The sequence below is a fragment of the Grampus griseus genome (assembly GCF_964374135.1).
Source record: "Grampus griseus genome assembly, chromosome: X".
NCBI lineage: Eukaryota > Metazoa > Chordata > Mammalia > Artiodactyla > Delphinidae > Grampus > Grampus griseus.
Genome location: NC_138999.1, coordinates 83,147,892 through 83,162,979, shown reverse-complemented (window position 1 = coordinate 83,162,979; position 15,088 = coordinate 83,147,892). Strand labels below are relative to the sequence as shown.

Here is a 15,088-nt window from a genome sequence, read left to right as displayed (position 1 = left end):
TAGCCAGGGCTGAGAACCAGTGTCACAAATGTTTGTTTTCTCCAGGGTTTTCCCTTTGTCCGCTGCTCTACTCATTTTCCCCGGATTATTTTACCTGCTTTCGTATTTTTAACTGTCACCTAAATGTTGATCATTTCACCAAGATCCTAGAATTCACCCTCTAGTTATTGCCAAGAGGTAACCGAGCTAATGCTCCTGAGAACACTGAGTGGCTGGCCTGAGGATTATTTGATCCTTCTGTCTCCTTCCCCACCTCCACCCCCCACCAGCTAAACTCTCTGTATGAGCCATAAATGTCCTTCATTTTAACTTATGCAAACAGAACTCCGCATTACTAGATGGCTATGAATCACATACACACAACAGATGAGAAAGTGCTTTGTTAACTGTAAAACGCCAAGCATGCTAAAGTATTTTAAGTACATCACATAGTATATGCTCAATAAATACAGTTGAATTAAGAGGGAAAAGTGTCCTATATTTGGAAGGAAAACCAGGCATAATTTATGATTGGCAATGCCATTCAAGACCCTTGAAAGCATCTAGAGTTTCCTGTCAGAATCTCTAGAAGAGATTCAATTTATCTTTTCATTCTCTAACTCCCTTTCTTTCCTTCAAGCGCCAGCACTTAAGGAACAAAAGACATTCTTTGTTCTTTAATCCATTAAATCCTCCCTCTTGGTCCTCACCATTCTACTGAAACTGCTCGGGAAAAGGACAGCTGTTACCTGCTAGCTGACAAACCCACTGGTCTATTTTCAGTCATCATTCTACTTACTTAACTTTCTGCAGGATGTGACCTTGCTGACTTTCTCCATTCTGAAATTCTCTCTAACCTCGGTCTTCCAGGCATCACTTTTTGCTGTTTCTCTTCTTCCCTTTCTGACTATTCTTCTTTTCTCAGTGCCCTTTGTTGATTCCTCTATTTTCCACCTAAATATTGTAATTCCCAAAGGCACTAGTCTTGGCCTTTACCTCTCATTGGACATACTCTTCCTGGGTGATCCCAAGGTTTCTATAATCATATACATGCAAATGTTCCCCAAATTGGTTATCTCCAGTCTCAACCCCGCTTGCTTTCATGTGTGTGTCTGTGTGTGTGTGTGTGTGTGTGTGTGTGTGTGTGTTGGCTTTTTGTTGCAACAAACTTTTCATCATTACCACTGTTCCCTTCCATGTCTCCATTGCATGTATTTGCCACCATTCCCCCTGTTCTCCAGACAACCTACTATTCATCCTTCAAAACAGTTCAAATGCCACTTTCATCATGAAAACTTTGTTGAATTCTCCAGGCAGTTTATTCCTCTTTTAGCACTTTGTACCTACTTATATCATAGCATTTACATTATGTATAATTCTGTCTTTCCCATGAGCCGCTGAGTTCTTGAGGGCAAGACCCATGCTTTATCCATCTTTGACCTCCAGGGTCCTAGCACTGTTGCCTGGCCCCTACTATTTGATCAATAAATAGGGGCTTCCCTGGTGGCAGAGTGGTTGAGAGTCCGCCTGCCGATACAGGGGACATGGGTTCGTGCCCCGGTCCGGGAGGATCCCACATGCCGCGGAGTGGCTGGGTCCGTGAGCCATGGCTGCTGAGCCTGCGCATCCGGAGCCTGTGCTCCGCAACGGGAGAGGCCACAGCAGTGAGAGGCCCGCGTACCACAAAAATATATAATAATAAATAAATAAATAGATAGCTAAATAGTTGGATGAATGCTGTGTGTTTGTTTGCATAATGTCATTTTTTACTAAATTTGAACTGCACATTCCAATCTAATAACTGTAGTATAGACAAAATGGGGTTTAGTTGGCTATTCTAAGATTCTAACACTTAGAAACAGAGACTGAGGAGGCTCAAGTGAAAGAACTCTTCCACAGGGAGAAAGAAGTAAACAGCTTAGAATGAATGACCAGCTTGACCTAGTAAAAATAATAAAAGAAAAACAAACGTAAAACCCCAACAGACCCTGGTCATCAAAACAGGAGGAGGATACTGAATACTACATGGGCTTGTCTTTGGGCCTTGCTGTATGGGGCCAAATCCTATGGAGATCAAGAGGGCTATAACTTAAACCTGAAAGCTGTTTTTCTAAAAATGTCGGTAAGACCTTGATGCTTAAGTAGTATATTATCTTGGTACCTTGGTGGAGTGTCACACTGTACATAGGTGGAGTGTCACACTCAAGGAAGAGAGAGGCATTTCTTCCCACTTTGCCACTGACCTCTCACAGCGGCATCGTGAAGGCAGGAGAGTGTCGGTTGCTATAGCAAACAGCAGGCAGGGAAATGAATGGTATTATAGGTGAAAGTGAAGGAACAGTGGTTACTGTGAGGTAGAGAGGCCCAAGAAAATGTGGATTTTGTTTTGCTACGAAAATACTTTTCCTAATACTTAGAGTTTGGTTTTTTCCTCTGTTGAATATCATTGTTTCTTGTCTCCTCTCTGTTCTCAAATGGTAAATTATACCTTCTCATTCAGACTTTTATCTTGCTGATTCATAAAAGTAGGATCATGTGTCTCCAGAGTTTCTTCTGTTTTTTTCAAATTTAGTTTTCTTGGTTGCCATGAGTGGTTCTAAAACCAAAGTACATTTCTTTTGTTTCCTGCTTTCACTTCTTCATAATGCTTTTCTTGTGTGTGTGTGTTTTTAATGTCTAGAACTATATATCAAAATCTAGTCAGAGCCAAAATAGCTAAGTTAGATATCTATCTATTGCCGAGAAGCCTGTTTATACTTACAGTGGGCAAAGAAGGAAGAGGTGGAGTTGGTTCAAAGAGAAGAAGCATGTTCTAAGTATCTGTAGCTATTCAGAAAGAAAACAGATGTGGCATTGTGTATTAATATTTTAAGTGTGGTTTTTACTCCTGCAAGGTTTTTCGTTATGTGTTTCTTTTTCCTCCAAAGCTTACCTTTGATCTTATAATGACAAAGTCGGGAATACTGATGGGCAATTCTTTACAAAGTAGATTGTAAACATATGGGACTTATTACCTTAAGTGCTAACACAGGCTGTAACAAAGAGGGTCCAGAAAGATTTGGCCAAATTTATAGATGATAAATCCATCCTAGATAATTAAGGAAAACTGAGATGCTCCTTTCGCAAACCAAACTTCTAGAAAGTGTAGTCCATATTCTAGGGAATATAAAGATGAGAGGGGAGGGGATGCGGGGAGTTACCCTATGTCCTGTGCTGCACGAGCACACGATTCCTACCTCATTATGGCACATATAAGATTGCATTGCATTTTTTAATTAAAAAAAATTTTTTTAATTGAAGTATAGTTGATTTGAAATGTTATGTTAGTTTCTTGCACTACACTTGTATCACGTGGATTATATTCATGTTTTCCCAAATGGTACGTGAGCACCTTGAGGCAAGAGTCCTCTTTGGTGTTGCATCCTCAGTACCCAATCCAGCACGTGATGCCCAGGGGGCATCCAATAGAATTGTTTCATTGTTGAATGAATACTATCTACCCCTAGAGCCTCACCATCTACTCACTGCTGAGTCCCTGCATTCTGGATCCCAATTCCATTCCAATATTGAAAAGATGCTCTTAAAATGTCACTAGAAAGCTCCCAAATGGCAAATCATTGGTCTTTATCCTTTTTGATTCCACTGTAGCATATGCCATTATTGAAAATGCCCACTTTTCTGCCTTCCTTTGCTTCTAGAATAATAATGTCTTGATTGGCCTCCTACATACCCAACTGCTCCTGGTCTATCTTCTCTGCTAGTTCTACTTTTAGCCCCAAAGGGGAGGCATTTTCAAGGTTGTGGTTTTGGATCTCTTTTTGCTTAATAATCTCTCTTATAATCTCTTCCATTTCCAAAGTATAACCAGAAATCTCACAAACTCAACCTCTTGTGATGAAATCTACACTCATATTTCCAAGAAAGTTCTGGACATCTTGACCTCAATGCTCTGCTATCACTTTCAGTTTCACTTGCCCAAAACTGAATTTGTCTTCTATCACTATTCCTTTTTCCTGATCTTAATAGTTTTCTCTCATAACCCAACTGTCCTCCCAGCTAATCAAAGTCAAAACCCTAGGATTATCCTTGACTCCTGGCTACTCCCCTTCCCCTAAATTATCTCCTTTTGACTAAGAATTAGTCATATGACTAAGAATATGACTAATTCATCACCTACATTCCTATAGATTAAATGTCCTAATATAGAGCTTTGATCATATTCTTCCACTGCTAAAAACAATATACTCCCATTGCCTAAAGAATGATATGCGAACACCTTAGTCTCTTATTCAAGCACTGTATGATAGGGTAACAACCCACTTTTCCAGAATTATCTCCATACTTTTACACGTTATATAACCTATTTTCTTACTAGCTGTACCATTTGCCATTCTCCCAAAATGCTTTGCACTTTCTAAAGTCTTAATGATGTTTCATTTGACTCAAATGCCCACTATCTCCACCTCCAACTCCTACTGCTGAAATCCATACTCATCCTTCAAAGCCTTTTTCTCCATGATTTTTTTTCTGATAGATCAATATGGTACAATATTTCCCTCCTCAGAACTCACACAGTATGTTATTAACACCTGGTGTATAATGCCCCTTATCATCTGCCTTATCCTGTAGTCTTTCTGTCTTTTTTTATCTTTCCTATAAGACACAAGGGTCTTATAACGAAGGAAAACTTAATTATTTCTGCATCTGCCATCATGTCCAGCATAGTACCTTTCACAGAACAGAGGTCCAATGCATGAATAAATGTTTAGGGGCTCATTTCCTAAGCTTCAAGTTTGACACTAGCACAGCCATAATCTGGGCAATACAGCCAGTAGCAGCCATAGTGGCTACTTATTGCCTGTGCACGTTCTGATTGGCTGGGGCCCATGCTATACCAGTTATTTATATTTTCAATAACACTGCTGATATGATCGTCTCCCTTAAAATGGTTTTGGTGCCCTTAACTGAAATAACACACTCAGCTGAATGGGCTGGAGGCAATATTTGGGAGCTCCTTCTGAGTTAATTAATATGAGTTCTTCTTGGGGAGGGGAACGTCGGCTCACTGTGGAAGATTTGCAATGTCGGTAACTAATCATACCATTTATTAATATTCTGATTTTCTAATGAAGAATACAGACTCACCTGATTTTGTTTAAATATGCAATTGAAAACACTGCAATTAGAAGCACAATTGTAGGCCTCTGTATTTTACATGCCGGGGTGTCCATCTGTAAGCAATGATAATGGGGTTGGCAAGCAGAGCAGTACCTCTTTGCTGTCTGTGGTTCACTCTGATTTCAGATATTTTGACTATTTCCTCTGATACGACTTTACTTGGAGAAAACAGCCTTCTTTATAATTTGATTTTTCTGCTTTTATCTCATCATGGTGAAGTAGAGGTTTCTGGACAGGAGCAAGGATGCTGGGGTTAAACAGGGAAAGTGTAGCAATAGAAAGTCAATGGGATCTTGGAAAGGAACCAAATAAGGTGCCTAGGAAAGTGAAAACAAAAGGAGGCCAGCAGGAAAGGATGATCTTAGCTAAGAGAGGCAGAAACAGCGAGGAAATCTGGAAAAGCCCCCTAGTTCTGTCGTTTTTAGAAAGAGGGAAGCAGACAGGAGAGTTTTTGGCAGACTTGCTAACTCTGTGCCTGTCTTCCCCTCCCCGTCCCTTCAAGTACTTCTACTGATGTCCAAGATGCTTTACCAATCACTGCCACCGTCTGCCTTCTAGTTTCTTCTTACCGCTAGACATTTGCATTGGCTGCTGCCACTTGGAATGACTGCCAGGGATAAGTGCGCTGATATTTTTGACCCTACGTGTTCATGGAGGCCCTCCAACTACAAAGCAAAAGAGGTCCCAATTTAGATTACTTGGAATCAGTACTAAAAAATTATGCAGTTTGTGAATATATTCTTGGTGTTTCACAGTTGACAACACTATATTCCCTTGAGTACCAAACTCACAGAAACCCCATGGAATGATCTCTTTCTCTCAGTACAGTCGTTCTAGAGTCAGTATGAGGTGTGAGACTAGTCAGACAGGGGCCTTAGCAAATGTATTTTAAAAATAAACAGCCTAGAAAGATGATGGCAGTTCTTTTATGGCACAGAATAACATGTTTTTACTTATCAGCTGCTTAACAGAGAACAGAATTGATAGAAAAATTATTTCAGTTTGCTTCCACTGCCTATTAATGCTCTGACTGTTCAAGAAAGAGCAGGGAAGGTTTCTATTTTCCTTAAAAGGTGGCACGGGCCTCTGGTAGCATGATAGAATATTCTCATTTTACAGGTAAAGATTGAGGACAGATTAGTAGTGCTCCTAACATTCTGCCATGCACCATTACTGTAAAAAATATGGACATATAAATATAGATGTTAAGTTTCTTTCCTGCAGTCTTCCACTCTTTCTGTAGGCCATCTGCAATGTTTTCATCCACACAAAGCGGTCTTACACTCCAACCAAAACACTCTTGTCCTCTCAACCAAATCTAACATTCAGGCTAATGTACCCATCGGGATTCACTCAAATATGAAAAAGATGAAATATAACTTATATTGTCTTCCACCATGAATTTCACCATTGCCAAAAGCTTTTCTGGACCATTCTGCTCTGGGCTCCATTTCTTTCACTGGTTTGTTGGAGTACAATGGTTTTGAGAGGTACCAATTACCATTTTAATAAAATGTGATCGTTTCTATTCTAAACACAGGATATTTTTGAATTGTAGGCTATTCATGGCAAATCTTACTAATCTAAATTAAGTAGAGTTTCCACGTTTACTATTAATTTTCCTTTTTTCATTTATGTCTCCGTATAGCTCTACAGCCCATGAAGAGAGCTTTTACAGTCAACACACCTAGTTTCTCCCTCTACTTCAAGAAAGATAGGAATTAAAAATATAAAAATTTCCTTAGAGGAGATGGATAGCTCAGCCTACTTGGATTATTCTGAGAGGAGCTATTATTTACTTCAGTCATAGGGTATGAAGAGAAAAGGCAGACAACTTTCTGGGTCCACTTGAGTGAGTGAGGTTGTGCTGCTTCTTTTATGTTTTTTCTTCCTCCGAGATCGATTTTCATAGTGTGGCTTTGTTACTAATCAAACAAACAAAAAAAGGGGGTTCCAACATTTTGGGACTTTTGGGGATCTTGGATCATCTGTGCCTGTCCTCTCTTTAGTAACATGGAGAATGGACAATGGACTGCAAAGCCAAAATGGCCTCTGGAAAGGAGCATTATCTCAGTTTCCTTACCTGTAAATAGCTAACGTGACATCATTAGGGCTAATTACTTGGAATGATTTAATTACATTTATGGTTTTAAACCATCTTCTACTCAAACCACATGTTCATAAAATCACAATTAAAAATATTTAATATGAAACACAGTAGGAATCCTTGCTTCTAAATTTTTTTTGCAAAGCCTACAGTTATTTGAAGATGCTTTTACCAAGTTGAAACTTGTGATCACGTAGATATAGAAGCCTGCTGAGATTTCACACATGAACTGAGATCAACTGTTTAAAAACATTTTTTTCATGAGAAAGGTTGTTTTCGTCTTTTGGGTTATTTTTGGTACTTGGCTCTGAGCACTTACATTCTATAATACCATGTGAGCTGGAATGGCTCTTACCTGGATTCCTTGGAATCCGCTTTCTGCGGTCTCGGAATGCTGCACCTGATTGCAGGGCTTCTAGAAGATTATCCATCACGCCTGTCTCATCACCCTCTGGAGGAAGGGAGAAATTGGAATTAATCTTGGAGCAATTAAAGTTAAACTACAGGAAAATAAAGGGAAAAACTCCTGTCAGATTTACATAATACCCCTAAATTAAAGACATATATCTGTTTTAACATAATGGATCCTGTCAGTTTCTGGCACCACAGACTACTTTGCTTATTACGCACCATTAAGCAAAATTCATGCCAATCCCACTGTTCTTTCAACTTAAAGACCTTGTCTTTTGTATTATTGATGACATGCTCAGTATGCAAATAAACAGTAGCTGATCAGCTACTGCTGCCTTCCTGTTCAGATTCTTATAAGATATTCCTAAGCAAGAAACCACTGACCCGGCTTAATGCAATCAACGTGCAGGGCGTGATTTGATGAAGCGGAGTTACACAAGGTTAAATACTGATTGTATTAATACCTTAAGCATTCAACCATCATCTGCGGTTATCTTAAAAGACACTATTTGCAAAACACACTTGCATTCAGTTCCTATCTAATCCATATCCTTTACCCATTTTGAAACACTGACATTGCAGAAGGCAAAGGTGACCACATCATCTGAAAGTCCACATTTTACATTTGAGAGACATTAGCCAGAGTCTCATCACCCCTTTTAGAATGCTGTTGTGTTTCTAAACTTTTCCTGTGAGTGGAGTACTCAGAGATGTTCATGGAAATTCCTAACGGAAACGTATATAAAACATTTCACCCTACTCTTATCTTTGACAATTCTGGCTGTTAAAAATACTTTTAAGATTTGCTAGGACAAGGTGTCCATTGCCAGAAACTCTCTGCAAAGCTGTGGATGATCCACAGTGAGCTGAGGACCCTCTTCTCAACAGGCCTCACTGATGAAAAGGACCCTCGCCAGGTGGTTAATTTGAGTGGTAGCTAAGTGTGTGGGTCTGGGGTAGAGGACACTTGTAGGCAGGAGGTTTAAGAAAAGAAAAGGGGGGCAGTGAGGGAGAAGAAATTATTTCTGATGTTACTCCAAAGTGAAATTTAAATCCTACTTTGTTTAAAGAATTGACTGTGGGGTGTCAGATCACAGGGAAAAAAATATTTTCTTATGGGGCAAGAATAAGCTAAAATCTCTTTTGATTATGCTCTTCATTTGACTTGAGATTTCCTCAAAGTTACAATCATTTATTCTTTTTAAAATGAATTCTTTAGGACAGGATATTGAGTGAAAAAATAAAAGGAAACACAGAGGTTCTCAGGTATAATATTTGGTGAAAACGGGAAAAATAAAGGGAAAGTAGAACCTCAGTGACTAAATAGGGAAAGAGGATTGTGCACTTTTAGGAATATTAAGGCTGCAGACACATCTGAACCATGACCTGCTCTTTACAATGGAAAGAAAAGAGGAAATGAAGGAAGTCTGGCGTGGCTGGAATGTATCTGGAAGAATTAAATTTTATGCAGTACGCACTTCACACTGGTTATATCTTTTTTTTTTTTTTGGCTACACCACGTGGCTTGTGGGACCTTAGTTCCTCGACCAGGGATCATACCCGGGCCTACAGCGGTGAAAGCGCTGAGTCTAAACCACTGGACCGCCAGGGAATTCCCATATTGGTTATATCTTATAATCCTCCCAACAGCATATTGAAGCAGGAACTATCTCTGTTTTTCAGCTGGGTATAGTGAAACTTAGAGAGTTTAAGCATCTTGTTCCAGATTGCACAGCTGGCATGTGGAGGAGCCCAGGTAGGAACCCAGATCAATCTTTGCATGACAGCTAGAAGAAGATGAAATGAACTAGGCAAGTGATGGCCAGATGATGAAACATCATAATTCTGTTGTTAAAAAAGAGACAACAGGCCCAAAATGGAGTCACTTGTGCTAAGACTCACATCACCAACCAGAGACTTGATACTTAACCTAACTGCAGTTTCAGTCTTTCCCAGGAATGTAATCTTAACCACTCAATCTGGAATTTCCTGGTCAACACTAGTAAGGAAATCTACCTGATAGACCCCCCACTGTCCCACAAAGGAAGGTAACCTTGTCTGAACAATCCACTCTTTGCTAGAAGAACTTCCTTGTCTTGCTTCCTTCTGCCTATAAAAGTCTTCCATTTTGTACAGCTCTTTGGAGCTCCTTTCTATTTACTAGATGAGATGCTGCACAATTTATGATTCATTGAATAAATCCAATTAGCTCTTTAAAATTTACTCAGTTGAATTTGATTTTTTAACATGATGATATGGGTTTGAGCACTATCTTATAAGCCAGCACTCTCCAACAGATATATAATGCAGGTCACAAATGTGAACCACTTAAATAATTTTAAGTTTTCTAGTAGCCATATTTAAAAACTAAAAAAGAAAGAGGTGAATGCATTTTAATATATTAATATTTAACTCAATATATACAAAAATTATATATTTTACATTCCTTTTATTAGAGCAAGTTTCAGAAACCTAACATGTTTTTATTTCATCCTTCACTTCAGATTAGCTACATTTCAAGCGCTCAACAGCTATACGTGGCTCGTGGCTGCTGTATTGGGCAGTGCAGCCATAAGCAATATAGGAAGTGACTTGATCAGATTTATACTTTAGAAAGACTTGTCAGACAGCACTATGGAGGATGACTCTGGGGATGGCATGACAGAAGGCAGGGAGATGTTTAGGAGTATAGTGTAATTGTCTAAGTAAGAGATAAAGAACTGAACTAAAGGGCTAGCAGAGTGAATAGAGAGGAGGAATATTTTAAAGGTATTAGTACATTCATTAGGACCTGGCTGGAAGGGTGAGATCAACGGGGAGAAAAAGTGTCAAGAGGACAAGGGATAAACAGGTTTGAAAAAAAAAATTTTTTTTGAGGAATATCTAAGTAGAGAAATCCAGTAAGAAGTTGGAAATATGGGGAATTCCCTGGCGGTCCAGTGGTTAGGACTCTGTGCTTCCACTGCCAGGGGCATGGGTTTGATCCCTGGTCCAGGAACTAAGATGGAAATATGAATCTGGAACCCAGGAGTGAAGTCTGGGCTGGAGCTAAAGATGAGGGTGCTGTTGGAAGATCGGTGAGATGACCCTGAGATGTATGAGAAGGAGGGGCATAGGATGCAATTCCTGAGGATCTCAGTTTTTAATAGGCAGTCAGGAGAAGCAGAACTGCAAAGAAGACACGGAAGGATTTTTTAGACACAGAAGTACAACCGGAATAGAACTGCGGTACAACTGAATCTCAGGTATCCTCATAAAAACAGTCATTATGAAGACTATGTAGAAAGATGAATATCTGTATACGAGTGACGAGAACAGAATACCAAAGAGGATTTATGATTTTACATAAATAATATACAAACATGAAAAGAATCTACAACAACATTATGGGTGTCATTTCATTAAAATTCTTTAAAGCTATTATATTTTTTATGGACTAAAGAGATGAAAAGAACAAATATGACATAAAGTAGAGAGGAATTACAAATAAATCCCTTTGCTTAATTTAGTGGTTGCCATCTGAAAACACTTAAAAAAATGTTATGTCAGATCAGTTTCTCAACTTTTTTCTTCCATTATCGTTCCCTCCTCCCTTAACAGAGCCTTGTTAGATATCTTTTTCCTAATCCCCTCCACATTAATATTTACAGATATAACTATATATCTGCTTATGTATTGTGGTCCTTTGGAAGGTCACAAACCATTGTAATATCTAAGATTTTTCTCCTCCCACCTCTCCAAGAACCAATATTGATTCCCTTGGGGGTGATATTGCTCCTGCTGAGAAGGCATATGCTAGATGGTTCTGTTAAAAAAAAAAAAAAATCCAGGTCTTTGTAAACATCAGTAACGCCTTTAAGGAAAGAAATATAAGTTTTAGTCCACCAGTCCACCATTACTTTTTCATTTGCTTCATGATAACTTTCAAAGGGACAGAGAAATTTTCATGAAATGTTTAACCTTAAGGAATAAAGCTTTTATGAATATATTATAGATTTATATTTCAGTTAGTCTTCCTAAAACAAAATGAAAGCAAACAGGATCATTTGAAAGTTATCCTTCATTTCAAATAAGTTTCATTGCAATTTGGTCAGTGATTGAATTGTGTGAGGTTGACAGTTCACTTAGAATTTCCAAGTTCACAGAACCATTAATTCTTACTTAGATGTGATTAGTAGTGAGTAGCTGTTTGGATTTTTCCCCCCCTTTGGTCTATGAGATCAAACTCAGGAAAAAAAAAATCTTTTAAGTGCTTTATTTTTCATTGAAAAAGAGAATAACCTTATTGAATTACATAGAAAAATGCGTCTTCTTAAAACTTACAATACCTATTTTACTGAGTGAAAGAATATCAAGGAGAAATCGGTAATGCTTTTTAGCCACTAAAACAGTAACATATGGGCATGTCTGAGAAGTAACAATTCAGAGGCAACTTTCTAATCTTTCATCCTGAAATTAGATCACAGACAGTATTAAGGAGCTAGAAGGGTTGCGTGCAGTCCAGTGGGCTCTGTGTGAGCTACTCATCTTTGGATAAAATGAAAGGCATGGCTTGTATCTTCTATTTCATATTTCCAACAGTGTTGGTCATTCAGTGGATCCTGATTTCACCTTTCAGCATCAATGCATACCTGGGTTGTGTCGACTTCATTTCTCCAGAAGAGTTTGGAGATGCCACAGATTAAAATTAGCACTAGGTAAATTAATGATCTCTATGACACTTTTATGCAAGACTATTCCCCGATGGCTAGCACAAACTTATATAGAAGGAATTCCCTATGGGTTTCTCACATTTCTGCATATTTTGTGGGCACAGGCATTGATGACCTTTGTTCTGGACTATCCTTTCAAGAATTTTTTATAGTCAACGGCCTTGAAGGCACAGTGTCTCCCTCCAGAACAGAGGGTAGGTTTACTTTGAAGACAGATTATATCTCCCTCTAGGGCAGATGTCAGACAGGTTTGCTTTCAGTCCATTATAAAAGATTTGGGTTCTTTAAGCGTGGGTTCCTCAGACGTAACACAAATCCACTGTGTGCCTAGCATCCACCTGGGCCCACCTTGGTATCACCCTGTGGGAGTTGGAGGGCAAGGGAAAGCAATTTGAACATGAAGCTCACACTGCTTGCTGTGCTGTGGATAACAGTTCTTTGTCTCTGAACCAGGAATCTTGTGTCTTCTGCCGGCATCCCTGAAACTGTGGCAGCTGACTTGCTGGCATGCAAGAAGAGTAAAATCTCTGACCCTTTACAATTTTGAAAATACTCTGAGCTCTTCTTCCTTTTTAATCAAACATTATTAATTAAATATCCCTTATTCCTCTAGGAACCTAAACATCTAGTGCCTTGGACTTTTCCATTAACTAACACCCAACTCTAGCTCATTATTCCTCAAAAATGACTAAAGTAAAACCAATACCATAAAAATCATTCCCTAAGATCCTTACAACCTGGTCATAATGGCTTCATTATTCACTACAATTGCCTCCTTGAATTCTCAATCATATAATTAAGGCTTTCTGGAAAAGCTGAGCCACTCAAAATTGAAGAAGTTGCCATCAACCAATAAAAATGGCCCAAAAGTAAATAAAGGGAACCAAAAGAAGCAAAAGGCTTCTTAATGAGGGCAGGACCCTACCACACAAAATAATACTTAGGTAGATTAAATAATTTAAAAAATAAAACTATGTTCTCCATGGGTTCAAACAGTAGGGGAGGGACTTCCCTGGTGGTTCAGTGGTTAAGAATCCACCTGCCAATGCAAAGGACATGGGTTCGATCCCCAGTCGGGGAAGATCCCACATGCTGCAGAGCAACTAAGCCCGGGCATCACAACTACTGAGCCTGTGCTCTAGAGCCCGTGAGCCACAACTACTGAGCCTGTGCATCATAACTACTGAAGCCTGCATGCCCTAGAGCCTGTGCGCCTCAACTACTGAAGCCTGTGCACTCTAGGGCCCGCATGCCGCAACTACTGAGCCCGCGTTCTGCAACTACTGAAGCCTGTGCACCTACAGCCTGTGCTCCACAATAAGAGAAGCCACCTCAATGAGAAGCCCATGGACCACAACAAAGACCCAACGCAGCCAAAAAAATAAATAAATAAAAATAAATTTTAAAAAGCATAGCCAAAAAAAAAGAGTAGGGAAGGCTCATGGAAGAATTAGGGCTTAAGTTAAGCCCCTGAAAAAAAATTAATATTTAAAACGTTGAATAGTGACCAGTTTAAAGAGAGTAAAATCTAGATTTTTTTAAAAAATTAAAAAACAATTTAATTTATTTAACCATAAGTTTGTTTTCTATGTCTGTGAGTCTACTCCTGTTTTATAAATAAGTTCATTTGTATCTTTTTTTTTTTTTTTAGGTTCTACATATAATCGATATCATATGATATTTGTCTTTCTCTGTCTGGCTTACTTCACTTAGTATGATAATCTCTAGGTCCATCCATGTTGTTGCAAATGGCATTATTTCATTCTTTTTTATGGCTGACTCTTGGCTATTGTAAATAGTGCTGCAACAAACACTGGGGTGCATGTATCTTTTAGAATCTTCTCCAGATATATGCCCAGTAGTGGGATTGCTGGGTCATATAGTAATTCTATTTTTAGTTTTTTAAGGAACCTCCATACTGTTCTCTATAATGGCTGCACCAATTTACATTCCCACCAACAGTGCAGGAGGGTTCCCTTTTCTCCATACCCTCTCCAGCATTTATTATCTGTAGACTTTTTGATGATGGCCATTCTGACTGGTGTGAGGTGGTACCTCATTGCAGTTTTGTAAAGTCTAGATTTATTAACTCCTCGTGTACATGCATATGCTTACTTGCTCACTTCCTCTGTGTGTGTGCATGTGTCTGTGTACAAATTTACAAATATTGTAATGCACAGATCTTGCGTACAGCTTGATGAATTCTGACAAGTACATAAACCCATGTAACCACCACCACAATGAAGATACTGAATGTTTCCATCATCCTCAGAAAGTTGCCTCTCGCCTCCACCAATCAAAGGCAACCTCTGCTCTGATTTCTATCACCATATATTAGTTTTGCCTGTTCATATCATGTAATGTTTAAGAGGGTAAAATGTGTTGAGGTGGTTTTGAATCAGCGTGGCCACCTGAAATCAAATATGCATGGAGTACATGATAAACCATGAGCAGAGCATCAGAGCAAAGTTCTAAAGGGCCTCGGGTATCAAAGTAAGAAGTTTGAATGTGATGAAAGGGCCTCTAAAGGGCCATTGGTAGATCTTCAGCAAGGCAATGACATGATAAAGGTGACATTTAAGATCAGCCTCACAGTATTATGCAAAATAGACCAGAGTGGGTGAGAAATTCTGCAAAGAATACAATTGAATTTGCAGTGACAAATATTTTTCTGTATATAACCCTGGGCAAAGTACAATAG

The 15,088-nt window shown here is 39.0% G+C and overlaps 1 protein-coding gene across 1 annotated transcript in view; it reads right to left on the bottom strand.

Moving 5' to 3' along the window:
* Nucleotides 1-15,088, bottom strand: part of DIAPH2 (diaphanous related formin 2) — a 628,603-nt gene that overhangs the window by 153,653 nt on the left and 459,862 nt on the right. Inside the window, exon 17 of the mRNA XM_082646850.1 lies at nucleotides 7,620-7,715. Coding sequence (XP_082502976.1) covers nucleotides 7,620-7,715 — 96 coding nt within the window. The remainder of the gene's footprint in view (nucleotides 1-7,619; nucleotides 7,716-15,088) is intronic.